The sequence below is a fragment of the Tetrao urogallus genome (genome assembly GCF_951394365.1).
Source record: "Tetrao urogallus genome assembly, chromosome: Z".
NCBI classification, from domain to species: Eukaryota; Metazoa; Chordata; class Aves; order Galliformes; family Phasianidae; genus Tetrao; species Tetrao urogallus.
This window is the reverse complement of record NC_136816.1, coordinates 42,506,816-42,520,614: the sequence shown is the minus strand read 5'-3', so window position 1 is coordinate 42,520,614 and position 13,799 is coordinate 42,506,816. Positions and strand designations below refer to the sequence as shown.

At 42.3% G+C, this 13,799-nt stretch overlaps 1 protein-coding gene across 1 annotated transcript in view; it reads right to left on the bottom strand.

Annotated features, from left to right (window-relative positions):
• The window catches only part of BNC2 (basonuclin zinc finger protein 2), a gene marked incomplete at both ends in the record, with an annotated part of 333,419 nt that extends 328,040 nt beyond the window's left edge, over positions 1 to 5,379 (bottom strand). The window contains one exon of the mRNA XM_079548483.1: positions 5,347 to 5,379. Within this exon, the coding sequence (XP_079404609.1) occupies positions 5,347 to 5,379 (33 nt within the window). The remainder of the gene's footprint in view (positions 1 to 5,346) is intronic.
• Between the last annotated feature and the right edge of the window lie 8,420 nt (positions 5,380 to 13,799).

The following is a 13,799-nucleotide window of genomic DNA, read 5'->3' as shown; positions in this document are numbered from 1 at the left end:
ATCCCTGGGATGCATTATCAACATGTGGCACATGTCCTTGACATGCACAGAAGAGTTGCTCCCCAGGACAGCAGCATGCATGACAATAGTGTTGACTCTTACTCCTTTATGGTTGCTGGGATGTAACCGAGAAATCTAATAACTGTGACAGTAGGCCTTTAGGTTTTTTCTTGCCTTTCCAGACAGTGAAGCTGCACAGACACTAATGAAAGGTTAAATGAATAGGAATAGCTGACAAGAGGTACAATAAAGAAGGGACTTGGTAATCCACAGACACTGAGCAGAGATCCTTGGCTCAAGCAGAGAAAGGACAGCACATCGTCGAGTCACAATATTTAAAACAGCTTGCTATACACAGAGGCTTTTGTGTCTGGGTACATGTCTGGCTTTGGAAGAAAAAAAGATACTGAAAAGAAATTTCAGCATGGGGCACTTTGGCAAATGTCAGGTCACAATGAGGGAAAAATGTTTTTTGTTTGCTGTTACATCTTTGTATTGAACGTTAAAAAGCACTGACTAAAAGCTCAAATCACAAGTTTCAAAATAATACATATTTGACAATTATGATAAAGTTGCAACACTAATTCAGTGTGATTCCAGCTGACAGCATGATAGCTTTTGTACATGCACTCAATTTCATTTACAGCTGATAACAGTTCATAATATGCTTTGCATACTGTCTGAAATGCTCCCCATAGCCGAAGAATTCTAACAGGCCTGCTTTATTAAGTTTTATATGCAGCAGAACTGTAGACACAACCAATTGTAACACACTGCAAAAACACAGCTGAGCTTCCAGACAGTGCACCAGATGATGGTGACTTATAAACTTTTCAGTCATTACTTTATGGTATTTTGATTTCTTTTTGTTTGTGATTCACAGCAGACATTTTTTATAATGAAAAATAATCACAGTGAACAACATATTTTTAGAGTTAATGTAGGTCTTTTTAATTTTCTATTAAAATCTAATTAAATAGAGGGATGTTTCAATTCCACCAAAAAAAAAAAAAAAAAAAAGTTTTCTAAAAAAACATAAAGAACTCTCACTCTCTACAGTAACAAATAAAAACAAATCTGATTATCCAAAGTTATCCAAATTTGTGTTTTTCACATAAAATATTCCAAGAGGAAGTACAGAAAAAGACTCTGCAGATGAAAAGAATCCTCCCTCAACAACTTTGATTTACCTGGAATAGGACAGATTCTATTTGCATGTGTATCTGGAGTATAAAATATGCATATTTATAACATGTGGTAAGAGCACTACGAAATGATTCTAAAATCGCAGAACCTCCTTGAACAACTACATTAAATTACAACAGAGCTCCTGAGTGTACTAAGATTCTAATAATCTACAAATAAAGGCTTTTACTAGCAAGGCACATAATGAGAGTTACTGTGCAAGAGATAAAGGAGACAAATCTGGTCGTTTATCTCACTGGATTTTATCATTTACTTAAATGTAAGTAAGTTTGTCCAAAGTAATGCTTGTAAAAGCTGCCATATAACTATTAAGCAGCAATTACGATCAATGCATTTTTGGAACAAATATGTCAGAATTTAGGTGGGATGAAACTGACAGAGAATACAAGGTTTAAACAGATGCTTTTTATTAAGCCATATTAAATGCTATTTCTCTAAATTAAGTACAAATTCCTACATTGGGAAGCAATACACATTTCCAAAGTGACAGAAATGCTCTGTTTGTTTTATATTATATGGGGAACTTTCTGTATGTCCAGATACGGCTGATTTTTCCCCAGCACATACTGATAGCTTGCATTAAAACAAAAGCCCCATGCAAACTTGGAGACCCAGACTTAGGGCTCTTTCAATAAAAAAAAACACAGCGAATAAAGGTCTCCAAATTTTTTTGATTATGCTTGATATGCAAAGGAAAAAGGAACTCTGATTTTGAGGAAAAAATACAGATTCTGTTTTAGTAAAGAATCCATTGTTTTACATGGATTTCTTTTACTGTAATTACTTTGCTGTCAGTATTTGTTTTTTGTTTGAAATTGATGACATCTGTAGTCAGCCATAAGTCTAACACACATGCACATATAACATAGAACAAAGTCACCTCCGAGTCTAGAAGGTACATCACTGCCTCTAAAAAAGTTAGCAATCAGCACTCCTGATTCAGAGTATTCTTCTACTTTTTCTTTTTTTTTTTTTACCTTAGACATGTCTAATAAAATCGTGAAGCTCCCTCTAGCTCTGCAGAGGAGCTTAACTGACCAATGATCCTTTACATTTCCTTCCCATGTTCAAAAGCAATATTGAAGGAAAGAGAGAGCAGCATTTCCCATACATAAGGGTTCTTGTTTTCGTTCAGCAGCGTTTTCAATTCTACAGCTTGAAAGGACATGGAAAATATGTGAGAACATCTGCTGTGATATACAATGTTAAATACTGCTTATTGGTGTGCAGCATAATAAAGACCCCCTTAATCATTTCCAACATAAGCTATTTACAAAATTCTAGTTTGAAATCTTACATTGTTTGACAAGCTAGCCATGTGTGTATTTAAATACACACATACATGTGTACATGTGCACACACACACCCAAACACATCTCCACTCCGCTTTTCAACTACTATGTGCAAATTAATGTGAAAGAACGATAGGTAATACCATATTTCCATTCTAGAACTCAGATTTCAAATACAGAGAGCCTTGGTTTAAAACCAATATACCAATATGTTTGTATACACTGCTTTTTCAGAAAACCAGTAATGCCAGTAGTAATTTTCTGACTGTATTCTCACCTACCATAATATTTACACATACCATTTGTAATGGCTTTTATTGTTTAATCTCCACTGCATTTCAGTATTGGATACTATGGAATTACAGTTATTTAGCAGGCTATAAATAATGCAGTTGGCATGTGCAATTGATATTTAAAATGTCTTACGACAACTGTAAAAGCCTCATTACAGACTAGCAAATCATTTCTAACAAGCAAGTTCAACTGACAAATACCAAAACAAACCTGCAGCCTTTGCTGCAAGCATGTTTGTTTTATTTAAAGGATACACATTTAATGTGGTGTGCAATGGACCATCCATACAGACTATAAATAAGAGAGAAAGCAAACTTCCAAAGTAATGTGACTATTGGCTATTGTGAAGTTTTCTAAAATAAAGCTGGAAGAAAGAAAGAAAGGAAGAAAGGGAGAAATGAAGAAAGGAAGAAAGAAAAAAAAGAAAGAAAAGAAAGAAAGGAAAGAAAGAAAACTCAACTAACAACAGAAAGAATAGCTTACATCCCCCTCCCCCTTTATGAGCTAGTGTCCAATTTCTTCTTCTCTGAACAGCTGTATTATCCAACTTAAGTTGCTCTGCTAATTTCAGTCCCACAAGGACTAACTTGGAAGGCAAAAAAGTACTAGAAAAGATCAATTTGCTGGGAAAGATCAAATGAGAAAACTGTGGGGACAGCACCAGGTCAGAGTGTGAAGAACTAAGCAGACCTGTTCTTCATTAACTTAAGCTCTCTTGGGACGTCACACACTACCTGTCCATGGGCTTATTGAACTGCCTAACCCTCATCTCTGTACCACTCTTCTGGGCCCAAGTGAATCATATCCTGCTGCTGACAAGTTAGCAGGGGACTGCGGCTGCAACATAAAAGTACTTTTCTTTCTTGTCTAAATCAGGCAGATTTTTTAAAAGACGACACAGCACTGACTCGTGACATGGCAAGATGAAATGAGAGGTCTGGGTTGGTCTTCGAGCTGTGCAGATAAAAGTAATCAAATGACACTCCTGGAATGCAAATTGGCATTCTTGACTGCAGCAATTGCACAACCATGAAACATCTCTGACAGCAAGCAAGATGAGGACAAAATGTTATGTAAAGCACTGAACTCAGAAACTCACTAGAAAATTCAAACTGTAACACTTATAGAAGTTACACTTAATATAGAAATAGTCAACTCTGCTTTTGTCCGTACTTTTACTTCCTTAATGTAATCACATACACCTCAGTAGTAAAAATACATCGTTTTTAAATATAGAGGCCTGCACAGTTTGTGCCCCTAAAATGCCTGTGTTGCGTTTTTACAAAATAATGTACCAAGGCAAGCCTTTCCTAATGTATGTACAAGATGTACGCGTTTCAGGAACACTTTCACATTCCCAAGTTTTACAAGGAGTTTACTATATAATTAGTGTATAATTTACATTGAGATTTTCTTGCATCTGCATCGTGTAAAGATGGACTGCTCGAAATATTAGTGAAATAAATAAGTATATATATATTTTTAAATTCACATGATTTAGGAATTTAAGGCAGAACTCATACACAGCTGGATGGTTCATTAATACTGGGCAGCTTAAAATGAAACTGCAGCGTATCAGACAGCTCATATGCCCCATTAAATTTCAGATTAAAAATTCCTGCAATTTTTAAGGGCATGGAACGTTCCACATACTTTTACAGGAACTTTGTATTCTTGCACAGATCTGCTGATCAGGCTTATAAAATATTACTGTCTGAAATGAACTCAGTAATTACACTGTGAGCATTTATGCTTTGAACGTATGACAAAAACGCTACCCCATTTTAAAGTTTCTGTCTAGGAAGATGTGTCATACGGAGAGGCGAAATGGAAGATAACGAGAAAGAAAAGTCCACTTCCACCTAAAAATATTCCAACATGCACGGCTAACACACGGGTTAAGAAACGAAATACGTAATATTCTGCTTTGACTTCTTACTTAAAAATTGCTTCAAACCATTTTGACTGTTGGCCAGACTCACACACAAAAAGACACTCGTTGCCACTTTAATCCTGGGTACACCGGATTATTACATGTCTTTCGTGCATCAATTTTACAACAGCTTGACTCTAGGGTAAATGGGAACCATCATAAATCGCATGCTGCTTTCAAAACCACTTTAATTTCTGTCAGCGTTACTGTAACCACAGTCCTGGGCACACGCTGCTTTTTCCCCCTCCCTTTTTTTTTTTTTTCCTTATTGTTGCCTACATTTGACAGTTGCATCTCCTACACTCCAAAGGCTTTGATCACTGAAACAAGACATGTCATGTCAGGGAGAGAAGGGAAAAATACAAACCCTGCATCTCAAGCTCTCCATTCACACAGAGGTACATGCTGTATCTAGAGTATGACTGCCATGTATACATGCACATATGTATGTACACACTATACATATATACATATTATTCTGTACGTGTAAGTTTGTGTGCGTGCGCACAAGCAGACGCACACGCGAGAGAGACACACAAGGCAAATACGTAATATCCCCGGAGTGAGGTGACAGACGCTGACTGAAGCACGGAAGTAATCCAGCAGCAATTGGAAACGCACCACTCCGCTGAGTGTGGGCTGAGCACCGCTCATCACCCGCCGAGGTCGGTCCACTTGCTCGTACGAGCGGTTATCACTACGCACGTCAGAGGAGTCACGGCTCTTTAGACGTGTTTGCTCTTCGCAGCTGTTTAACCTATCTTCACATCAAAGCCCAGATGAGAGGACTCCAGCCAAACGAGGTCCCCAGTCATTTCGCCTTTTTTATTTTTAAACCAAGAGGCCGCGGAAGCCCCAGCCCTCCTTTGCAAAAACCCAGAGGTGCATTTGCACAGCACGCGAAGCACGCACTAAAACTTGGGGGAAGTTGGGCTAGGGCTGCCCCCTCCCTCGGCAGCGGGCGCGGGGACGGAGCGGCGCGCTGCGGGCTCATGCACAACAAAGGCTGCGGGGAGGGGGGTCGCGCCTCTGCCTCCTGCCCCGGGCGATGCTTCGTACGCCAACGCGCGGCTCCTTCCCCCGCTCTCGGGGGTTACCTTTCCGCTGTGAGCAAAACCCCGCTCGTTTCCGAGCAGAAGGTGGTGTCCGGAAAGGATCAGAGCACCGCACGCCCCACTTAGCCCCACTCCACCTTCACTCTCCCTCCCTTCACAGACACATTAAAAAAAAAAAAAAAAAAAAAAAAAGCCAAACAAAAAAAACCAAAAAGCAAATAAAAAAGCAAACAACAAAAAACTATCCCCGTGCCTTCAGCGGGGAGAAGGAGGCGGTAAGAAGCATGTGGCCATCCCATTGCAACCCCCCAAACTCTCTGGAAGTTTAGCACAGCCTCTAAGTCATTTTCTCCCCCAATCCACGCAGCACGGGGCTGACTTATTTATTTATTACCCCCTCCTCCCTCGCTTCCCGGCCGCTGGTTTGTGTCGAGTGAAACACAGCGGACCGCGAGCGGGGCTGCTGGTGTTTGCTGCACCACTGATTCATCACATCAAACCAAAGCACAGGCTAGAATGAAAACGAAAAGGCTGCTGGAAACTTCTTACCATCTCTGCATGCTGGTTGTCAAGTGCACCCCCTGTCTCTCGATCTCCTCTCAGCGGCAGTGCCTGCACCCTTCCTGCTGCCTCGGGACTCTCAGCGCCTCTCCACTCTCCCTCTCTCCGTCTCTCCTTCCTCCCCTTCGTCCTCCCCGCTTTCCTGTCTGTCCCTCACCCTCACACCTTCAGGTGGTTTGGACTAAAAAAATATAGCGAGGTTTCAAAAACAAAAACGAGAGGATTTGTTGTTGTTCTTGATGTTTTTTCCGTCCCCCCTCCCTTCCCCTCACCCCCCCCAAAAAAAAAATAACAGCAGAAATGAGAGTCCCTTTCCCTCTCCTCCGGACTCCTCCAAAACTTCAGCCCCCAAAAGTTCAGCCCGAGCAGCAGAGAGGCAAAGAGAGGGGAAAGCTTCCAGCGGAGAGCTGGAAGCGATGGGAGGAGGGACCCAGGTCCGGGTCAGAGCCTCCACAGGTTGGTTTGTTGTCGTTGGGCCGTCGGGCCGGGGAAGAGGAAAGGGGAGGCGGCAGGGGAGGCTGCGAGAGGGGCCGCGAGGACAGCGGAACCCCCGCGCCGCTTTTTATTGCTCCCGGGCAAGGGCGGCGGAGCGGGAGGCAGGGGAGAGCGCGGCGGGGGAAGCGGCCCCCTCGCCGCCTCCTCCCCTCCGAACTTTCCGTGCCAGCCGGGGCCACGAAGCCCGCCCGCGCCCAGCTGTCAAACGCGCCCGGCGCTCGCCGCCAACTTCGTGGCGAGCGCGGCAGTGCGGACCGGCCGCCCCCTCCCTTCTCCTCTTCTCCCCTCCCTTCCCGCCCTGCCTTCCCGCTCCGCTGCCCGCTCGCCCCGGTCGCGCTCCCGCCCGCCGCTTCGCCGCTTCCTTATGAGCTCCGAGCGAGCGGGGAGCAGCGAAGAGAGCCACCCGAGCCCGGCGGAGGGGAAGAGAGGGAGAGCCGCGCGGAGCGTTAGAAGAGAAGCGAAAAGTTAGGCAGGGGGAAAGTTGGGGCTGGCGGCGCCGGGTTCCCGCTCCCCACCCATTGCTCCATCCGTTCCCGGGCTCTGCTGCGGCGGCCGCTGCTGCTCGGTGTGGGATCTGAGGAGATTTTTGTCAAAGGGTGTTTTTTTTTTTTTTTTTTTTTTTTTTTTTTGTGCCTGGGGTGGGGGGGGGGGGAGGCGGGTGGAGGGAGAAGGGAGGCGGGAGGAGGTGAGCCGTCACGGTTGTACATTCGCAGGGAACAGACAAGAGTCACATCTGTGTGTGACACAGAGCCAAGCCGAGCGAAACCCTGCCCTGGCCGCGCCGGGGGAACACGGGCGCTGCGGCCCTGGGCGGCGGCACATAACGGCCGCCGCGCGCGCACGGGGTGGGGGGGGTGGGGGAGCGCAGCGGCCGCACGCGCACCGCCCGCCGCGCGCCGCCCGCCTTCCACCCGGCCGCTGGGGTGCTGCGGCCCCTCCCGACGGCCTCCCGCGGTCACGGCCGCGGCGCTGCCGCGTGGCCCCGCTCTCGGGGCGGTTGGGAGGCGTTGCGCCGCGCGGGAGGCCTACCGAGGGGGGCGGCGGGAGGACAGCGTGCGTGGCGCGCGGGTCTCGGGGACGAGGTGCTGTGGCCGTCCCTCGCGTCCCCCCCGCGAGGGCTGCGCGCTGTCCTTCCTCCGATCTGTGTAAGCGCAAAGCTAGGGCTGGATCTTATGACGGAGACGTAGGACGTTCTTCAGGTGTAAGCACGTCCGCGTGGCCGGACGGCGCCGAGATACCGCGTGGCTGTTAGGACGTTCTGCCTCCAGACCTCCCCGTGTCAGTGGCGCCGCGGACCCAGCAGGCACCGCAGTGCCCGAGGAGACGGGGCAGGTGTGCGGGGCAGGCCGTGCTGCGCGGCTGTCTCCGCGCTCCTCCCCGGCGATGGCCCACGGCCGTACAGCCCTCGCGTGCCGCGGCTGGCACGCCTTGCGAGCGGCCGAGTTCGGAGGGCTGCAGCCCGTGCTGCTGTCGGTGCTGTTTGTGCCTTTCCTGCGGCCAACTCGGGAGAGAAGAGTGGCTGACCCGGATTGCCACCTGATCTGGGTTTTCACAACTGGCGGGATTCACCTCACGCTTCTCTCTCTGTTCTTATGGAAAGCTCTCTCTGTTCCCAGGGTTTGAGCCAGATATTTTCAGGTGCAGTGCATACCTTGTGGTGTCCAACCCCGGGATTAGTTTTGATCCTTCATCTGCAGTGAGCTCAAACAATGACTCAAAAGGATTTTTATTTTTTTTTTTAAGAAGTACTTGTGACCAAGTAAAATTGTGAGTAACATATGGTCATTCAAAAAAAACAAAAAAAATCGCAGGGCTGGTTCAGCCATGACTAGACGCATTTTCTGTCAGAGGGGGGAGAGAAGTGGAACCGAATAATTTCAGAGTCACGGTTTAGTGCATTTAGGTTTGCCCTTTTGAACCAGCGAGGGCCAAGAACTCGCCAGAACACCGTGTTCACACAGCCCCCTAGTGGTGGGAGCCCGCACCGGTTCACATGTCTGTCTTCGCACTTGAAGGGTCCAAAATAGCTTGATGCATATTAAAATGTGAACTTCACGAAGGCACGGTCTCTTCCACAGTAACAGAGTGGGGTGCCCATCAGTGTGCTCATCTTTACTATGGACTTGCACAGAAGTGAGTCAAGGCTAGAAAGAGTCATAGCTTTACTCAGGAAACGGCTTGTGGTACGTAGACAGCCATACAATTAAATATAAAACAAGCTTCCCTGATTGCTTTGGAAAAGTGAGATTATTTTTAACTGAGGCAAGACTTGCGGTAGAGATAGTCTTATATTCATTAAACCCATAGATGATAGTGATAATAACTTATGCTACACACTAAAAAAATTAAACGCTGACCTAGCATTTCAAATGAAGAACCAATTAAATGTAACCGCCTTCTAGTTTGTTTGCTTGCTTGTTTGTTTTAAATATTTCAGGTATTTTTGTATAAAAACTAATAAAAACTCATGAAGTAATTATTGTCTTGCTTGATGTATAATTCTAGTTTTCTAAATTTCAATTTTTTCCCTCTACCTGTCAATAAGCCAGTGGCTTTTGTATTGGCAGTATATTACAGCCTCTTGAAAGCTGCTGAAGAGGTAAAATAGCTGGAGGCAAGTTGGCTGTTGGGAGTTCTGATTCTTGGCCTGACAGTATGGGATTACAGGATAAACACTGTGGAATAAGACATTTCTGCTCAAAGGATCAGCAGTACAATAGCTAACTGGTGACATTTGAATATACATCATCATTCGACTTCAGACTGAGTAAGCACCAAGCTTTCCAGAAAGTTTGCATCTTTTAGAATCACATTTTTGGTCACATAGACAACCGTATTTTAAATTTGCAATTGGTATTTACTTTTGGGTTTAGTTTCCATGTGGCGTATTGAGGTAAGCCTAGGAAGATGAAGCCCTTGTTAACGTACCATTCACCTGCTCAGAGACTTTCTTTATAATGCTGTGTTTACTGCGAGTTTAGCAAACACCACAGGTATTACGAGAAATTATGAACTTGTAGTTCAGTTAACATCTCTTAAGACTGTGAAAAGACCCAAGCTGTGTCTGCCTCGTGATTTCTTCAATTGTCTAATTATCCTAAATTTTGCAGATCTTGTGTAGGGTTTCATAAAGTATAAGCAAAGCCTAATCTTATCCTTCTTCTTTAGACTAATGATGTTTGTTTCTGAAGAAAGCAGTGACTAGTGATTTCAGTTTAATGAAGAATATCTATCCTGTACAGCAAACAATTTTTCACTGTAGTTTTCCTTCAAAACCTGCAATGAACATGATACTGCTTGTAGTAATTGTCACTGACCTGAGATTAATTACTGTGAACAGAATGTTTTTGAAAAATATTCTTCTCTTTTATTTTGACTTTTCAGATTGGAGTACTGAAATGTAAATTTGAGATACAGTCTGAGCAGGAACTGCAGCTTGAAAGGAATTGAAGGATAAATCGTCTAAATTTTGATGTATCCAGAATATGGTATTTCTCTGCAGTCTTAATTTTCCTTCCTACTGATGAATGTGTGGTTCACATGAATAATCTATTCTTGCTGCATACCTGTAGGTGCAGTCCACATAGTGCATCCAACAAGCACAATGCAGGTAGAACATAAGACACCAGTGCCCCATAAAGATACACACATCTAGCCACAATCTTCAGTTTATGTGTTGCCATGTGAGGAAGAACCTTTTTATAGAAAATGTAGATTTCAGTAAATACCATAATGAAATCTTAATGTGACTATTTGTTTTATTAAGAAATATGGCTGTAGCATGTATACACATGCTCAACATTTAGATATAGTTTCTATGCTGAGTATTAGTGGGTAGAATAGCAGTAAGTGGAATAGCTTATATCATGATTTACACAAATGGTGGGCTCTTACTCCTTATTAGAGATTTGTCTTTCCACTTTTGTCTTTTTTTTTTTTCCTTTCTTCTTAAATCCTCTTTTATTTGAGTTTTCATGCTAATTGATCTGCTGGATTTGGTAGAACTTCAACTTAAAAAGAATAAATTAGGTAGAAAATATCTGCATTTATTTAGATTAGGCTCTAGTTCTTTCCTTGGAAAACTATAATTTACTAGTATTTTAGAGCAACAGTTTGACATTTGACCGATATAGGTGATGCATCAAGGATAAGCTTTTACTACTTTTGGAGTATTTCATCTAAACTTTGCTGTGGACCTTTGGGACTGCAGCTTGAAAAACTGGAGAAAAACTAAAAATTTTGGTTAAACTCAGTTGCCCAGGATAACGTGGGACCTCAGAGAAAGATAAAATATAATTCTCAGTGTGGAATGTAACTACTTCATCTGCTTTAACTGCGGGTCTGTCTTTCTTTCCTGTATCATTCATCACATTCCTTAATGCATCTACAGTAGATTAAGCAGGAATCTTAAGAAAGAAGCTTCATTTATTATGCAGACACTCATTTTCATTTAGAGAACACCACCCACTCTGCGTATTTGACACGAACAGATCTTGCAGGGAGGAAACTGTACGTGATCATATGATTTCAGACACTGTGCACTCATCACGTGAGCTGTCTGAATTCACATTGTGATTGTGTAGACATTTCTAGTGACAGTGTTCCTTTATGTCTAAATATATGTATGTTACCCCTGTGTTTGTTAAACAGCAGGCAAAAATCACTGTGAAGTTCATGAAGTCAACTATTTCCAATTTGCATAAAACTACCAAAGTTGATTCCAAGTTTTTATAAAACTTGAAGTATTGCTAGATCCTCCTTGTCATAATGGTGATTTTGGGAGATGAAAAAAGGTTTGTTTGTTTGTGTGCAGGATATCCATATTCTATTCTGCTCTGTTCTACTCCACTGTACTTACTGTTATTCTTGGTAACATATCCTCTGCACTCAACCTCTTTTAACTCTTTTAGAAGTTGGCACCACACAGTTTGATTTATCCCAAACTTTCCCAAACGCATTACTAGGTTTTCTTAAAGACAAATGGGCTTCCAGTACTTTATGAGCTCAATTGAGCTTAACTCCTGTGATATATGAAAAGATACAGATACAGACATGTTTTGTAGCGCTCCAGCAGCTTCTGTAAAGGGCTTTAGATGGTTTTAAACATGAACAAAGAACCAAAACAGTTTAAGACACTAGAGATGAAGAGAATAAGGTGCAAGATGTTAAAGTGACTTTCCTGAAATAGTATAGAAAGTCAAAATGTCTGTTTTCAATGTTTGCCAGCTCTATAGTCATCTTCAGTGAGTGCACACTTTGACATTTAAGATTTCTCTAAATTGAAATTTCTTATTCCTCTGTTGTGACTTCCAATCTCTGTCTGTCCATTTTTTTTTACTATAGCTTTGTATTTGCTAGTCAGAGACCACACATAGTGTTCTATATGCATTCTGGAACATGTCTCAGCTTATCTCATATAACACTTGAGGGTATTTTTCCCCAGTGAATCTCAGTGTTTTGCAGTTCTCTTAGTGTGTTACCATTTGTTTTCATTATACTATTCTAGTCAAAAGTGATTGCCTTGGAGAGATTTTTTGGAAGCATGATGGGAAAGTCTCTCTCTCTCTCTTTTTAAATCCAGTTTAACTGCTTTAGTCTTCTGCTTTAATTGTTAATGGGATGAGGCTTCTTGTATCATGGTATCTTACAACAAACATTTTTGCACTGAGTTTGTTTTCACAAATGCATTCTAACAAATAAAATGCCTCAGTCACAGCTGATACTGATTGGTGACTCAGTGTCTTAAGAGCAACAAGTGTCAAATATAATTCTGCAGGGCAAGACACAAAATATGCCATGTCCAATCTTGAAACATGACTGCTAAGATTTTGCCACTTTTAGCAGAATGGTTTTTCTTCTGTTTATACGCTGCTTGAAGGGAGACTTGAAATGGATGGGACAAACTAAGCTGAATACAGTAGAGAACATTAAAACTAGCTTTAAATGATGTGTATTAATGACTCCTTGTGTTAATCGTTCTTTTTCTATCTCTTTTATTATTGCTTCAGATATTAAAATACCATTAATCTTTGTATCAAGAGAAAGAGAAGGAGATGGAAGAATTGAGAACCTGACATTCGTCTTCTTTCTGATCCAATTTTTTACATCTTGTCCTCTTTTATCAGAGAATTCAGCTGTTCCAGCTGCAAAAGTACAGTCAGTCTTGTTTGAACTTGATCTTGGTTCTAAGCTTCACAGTCTAAGATCTACACTCATTGCATTTTACTGCACATACTTTGCTGAGAACATTGTGATCAGGAGCGATTGTAAAAACAACATACAGGCTTCAATACAGGCTTTAGTTAACATCTGGAAACTGGAGAATAGGAAATGAAAATACAGTGTACAAAAGCTGCTTTCCTTTTAAAAGTAATTTTTTATTTCATGGAATTCTCCCACTAGAACATAAGTGAAATAATGTTTGAACTTAACAATGATAACAAGGTACAACTCTGAGTTTCCTTCCTTGCTCTCCTTTTGGTGCCTCACTTTCAGTTATACTAATTTCACATCCAAAGAGCTGGTCTTGGATCTTAAACTAATCTCACCACATTTGTGGTAGTGCAGGTTGTATTTTCTGATTTAATAATACTAAATTGACCTCATTTCTTTGTATGCATGTATGTGTATATATATATATATTGATACATATGGAGTGAGTAAAAGGGAAATAACAAACTGCTGGCTAAGGGGTACTTTTTAAATCTTCAAAACGTTTCTGACAAATTCAGATGTGGCTCTTTCAGCATTCAGAACTCTTCTAGCTTTTGAATTTCTATTTTGTAGGGCAGGAGAGTCTCGTATTTGATTTTAAGGACAGAAAATGTGACTTTCTACTTTGAAAGTTAATTCATAAATATCCTTAAATTGGAGAGTTTCTGAAATCCACCTTATAGTACTGTTACCAAATACCATTCTAGATTGTAGCTGAACTATATGAGGATGACAAGTCAGTGGCTTTAA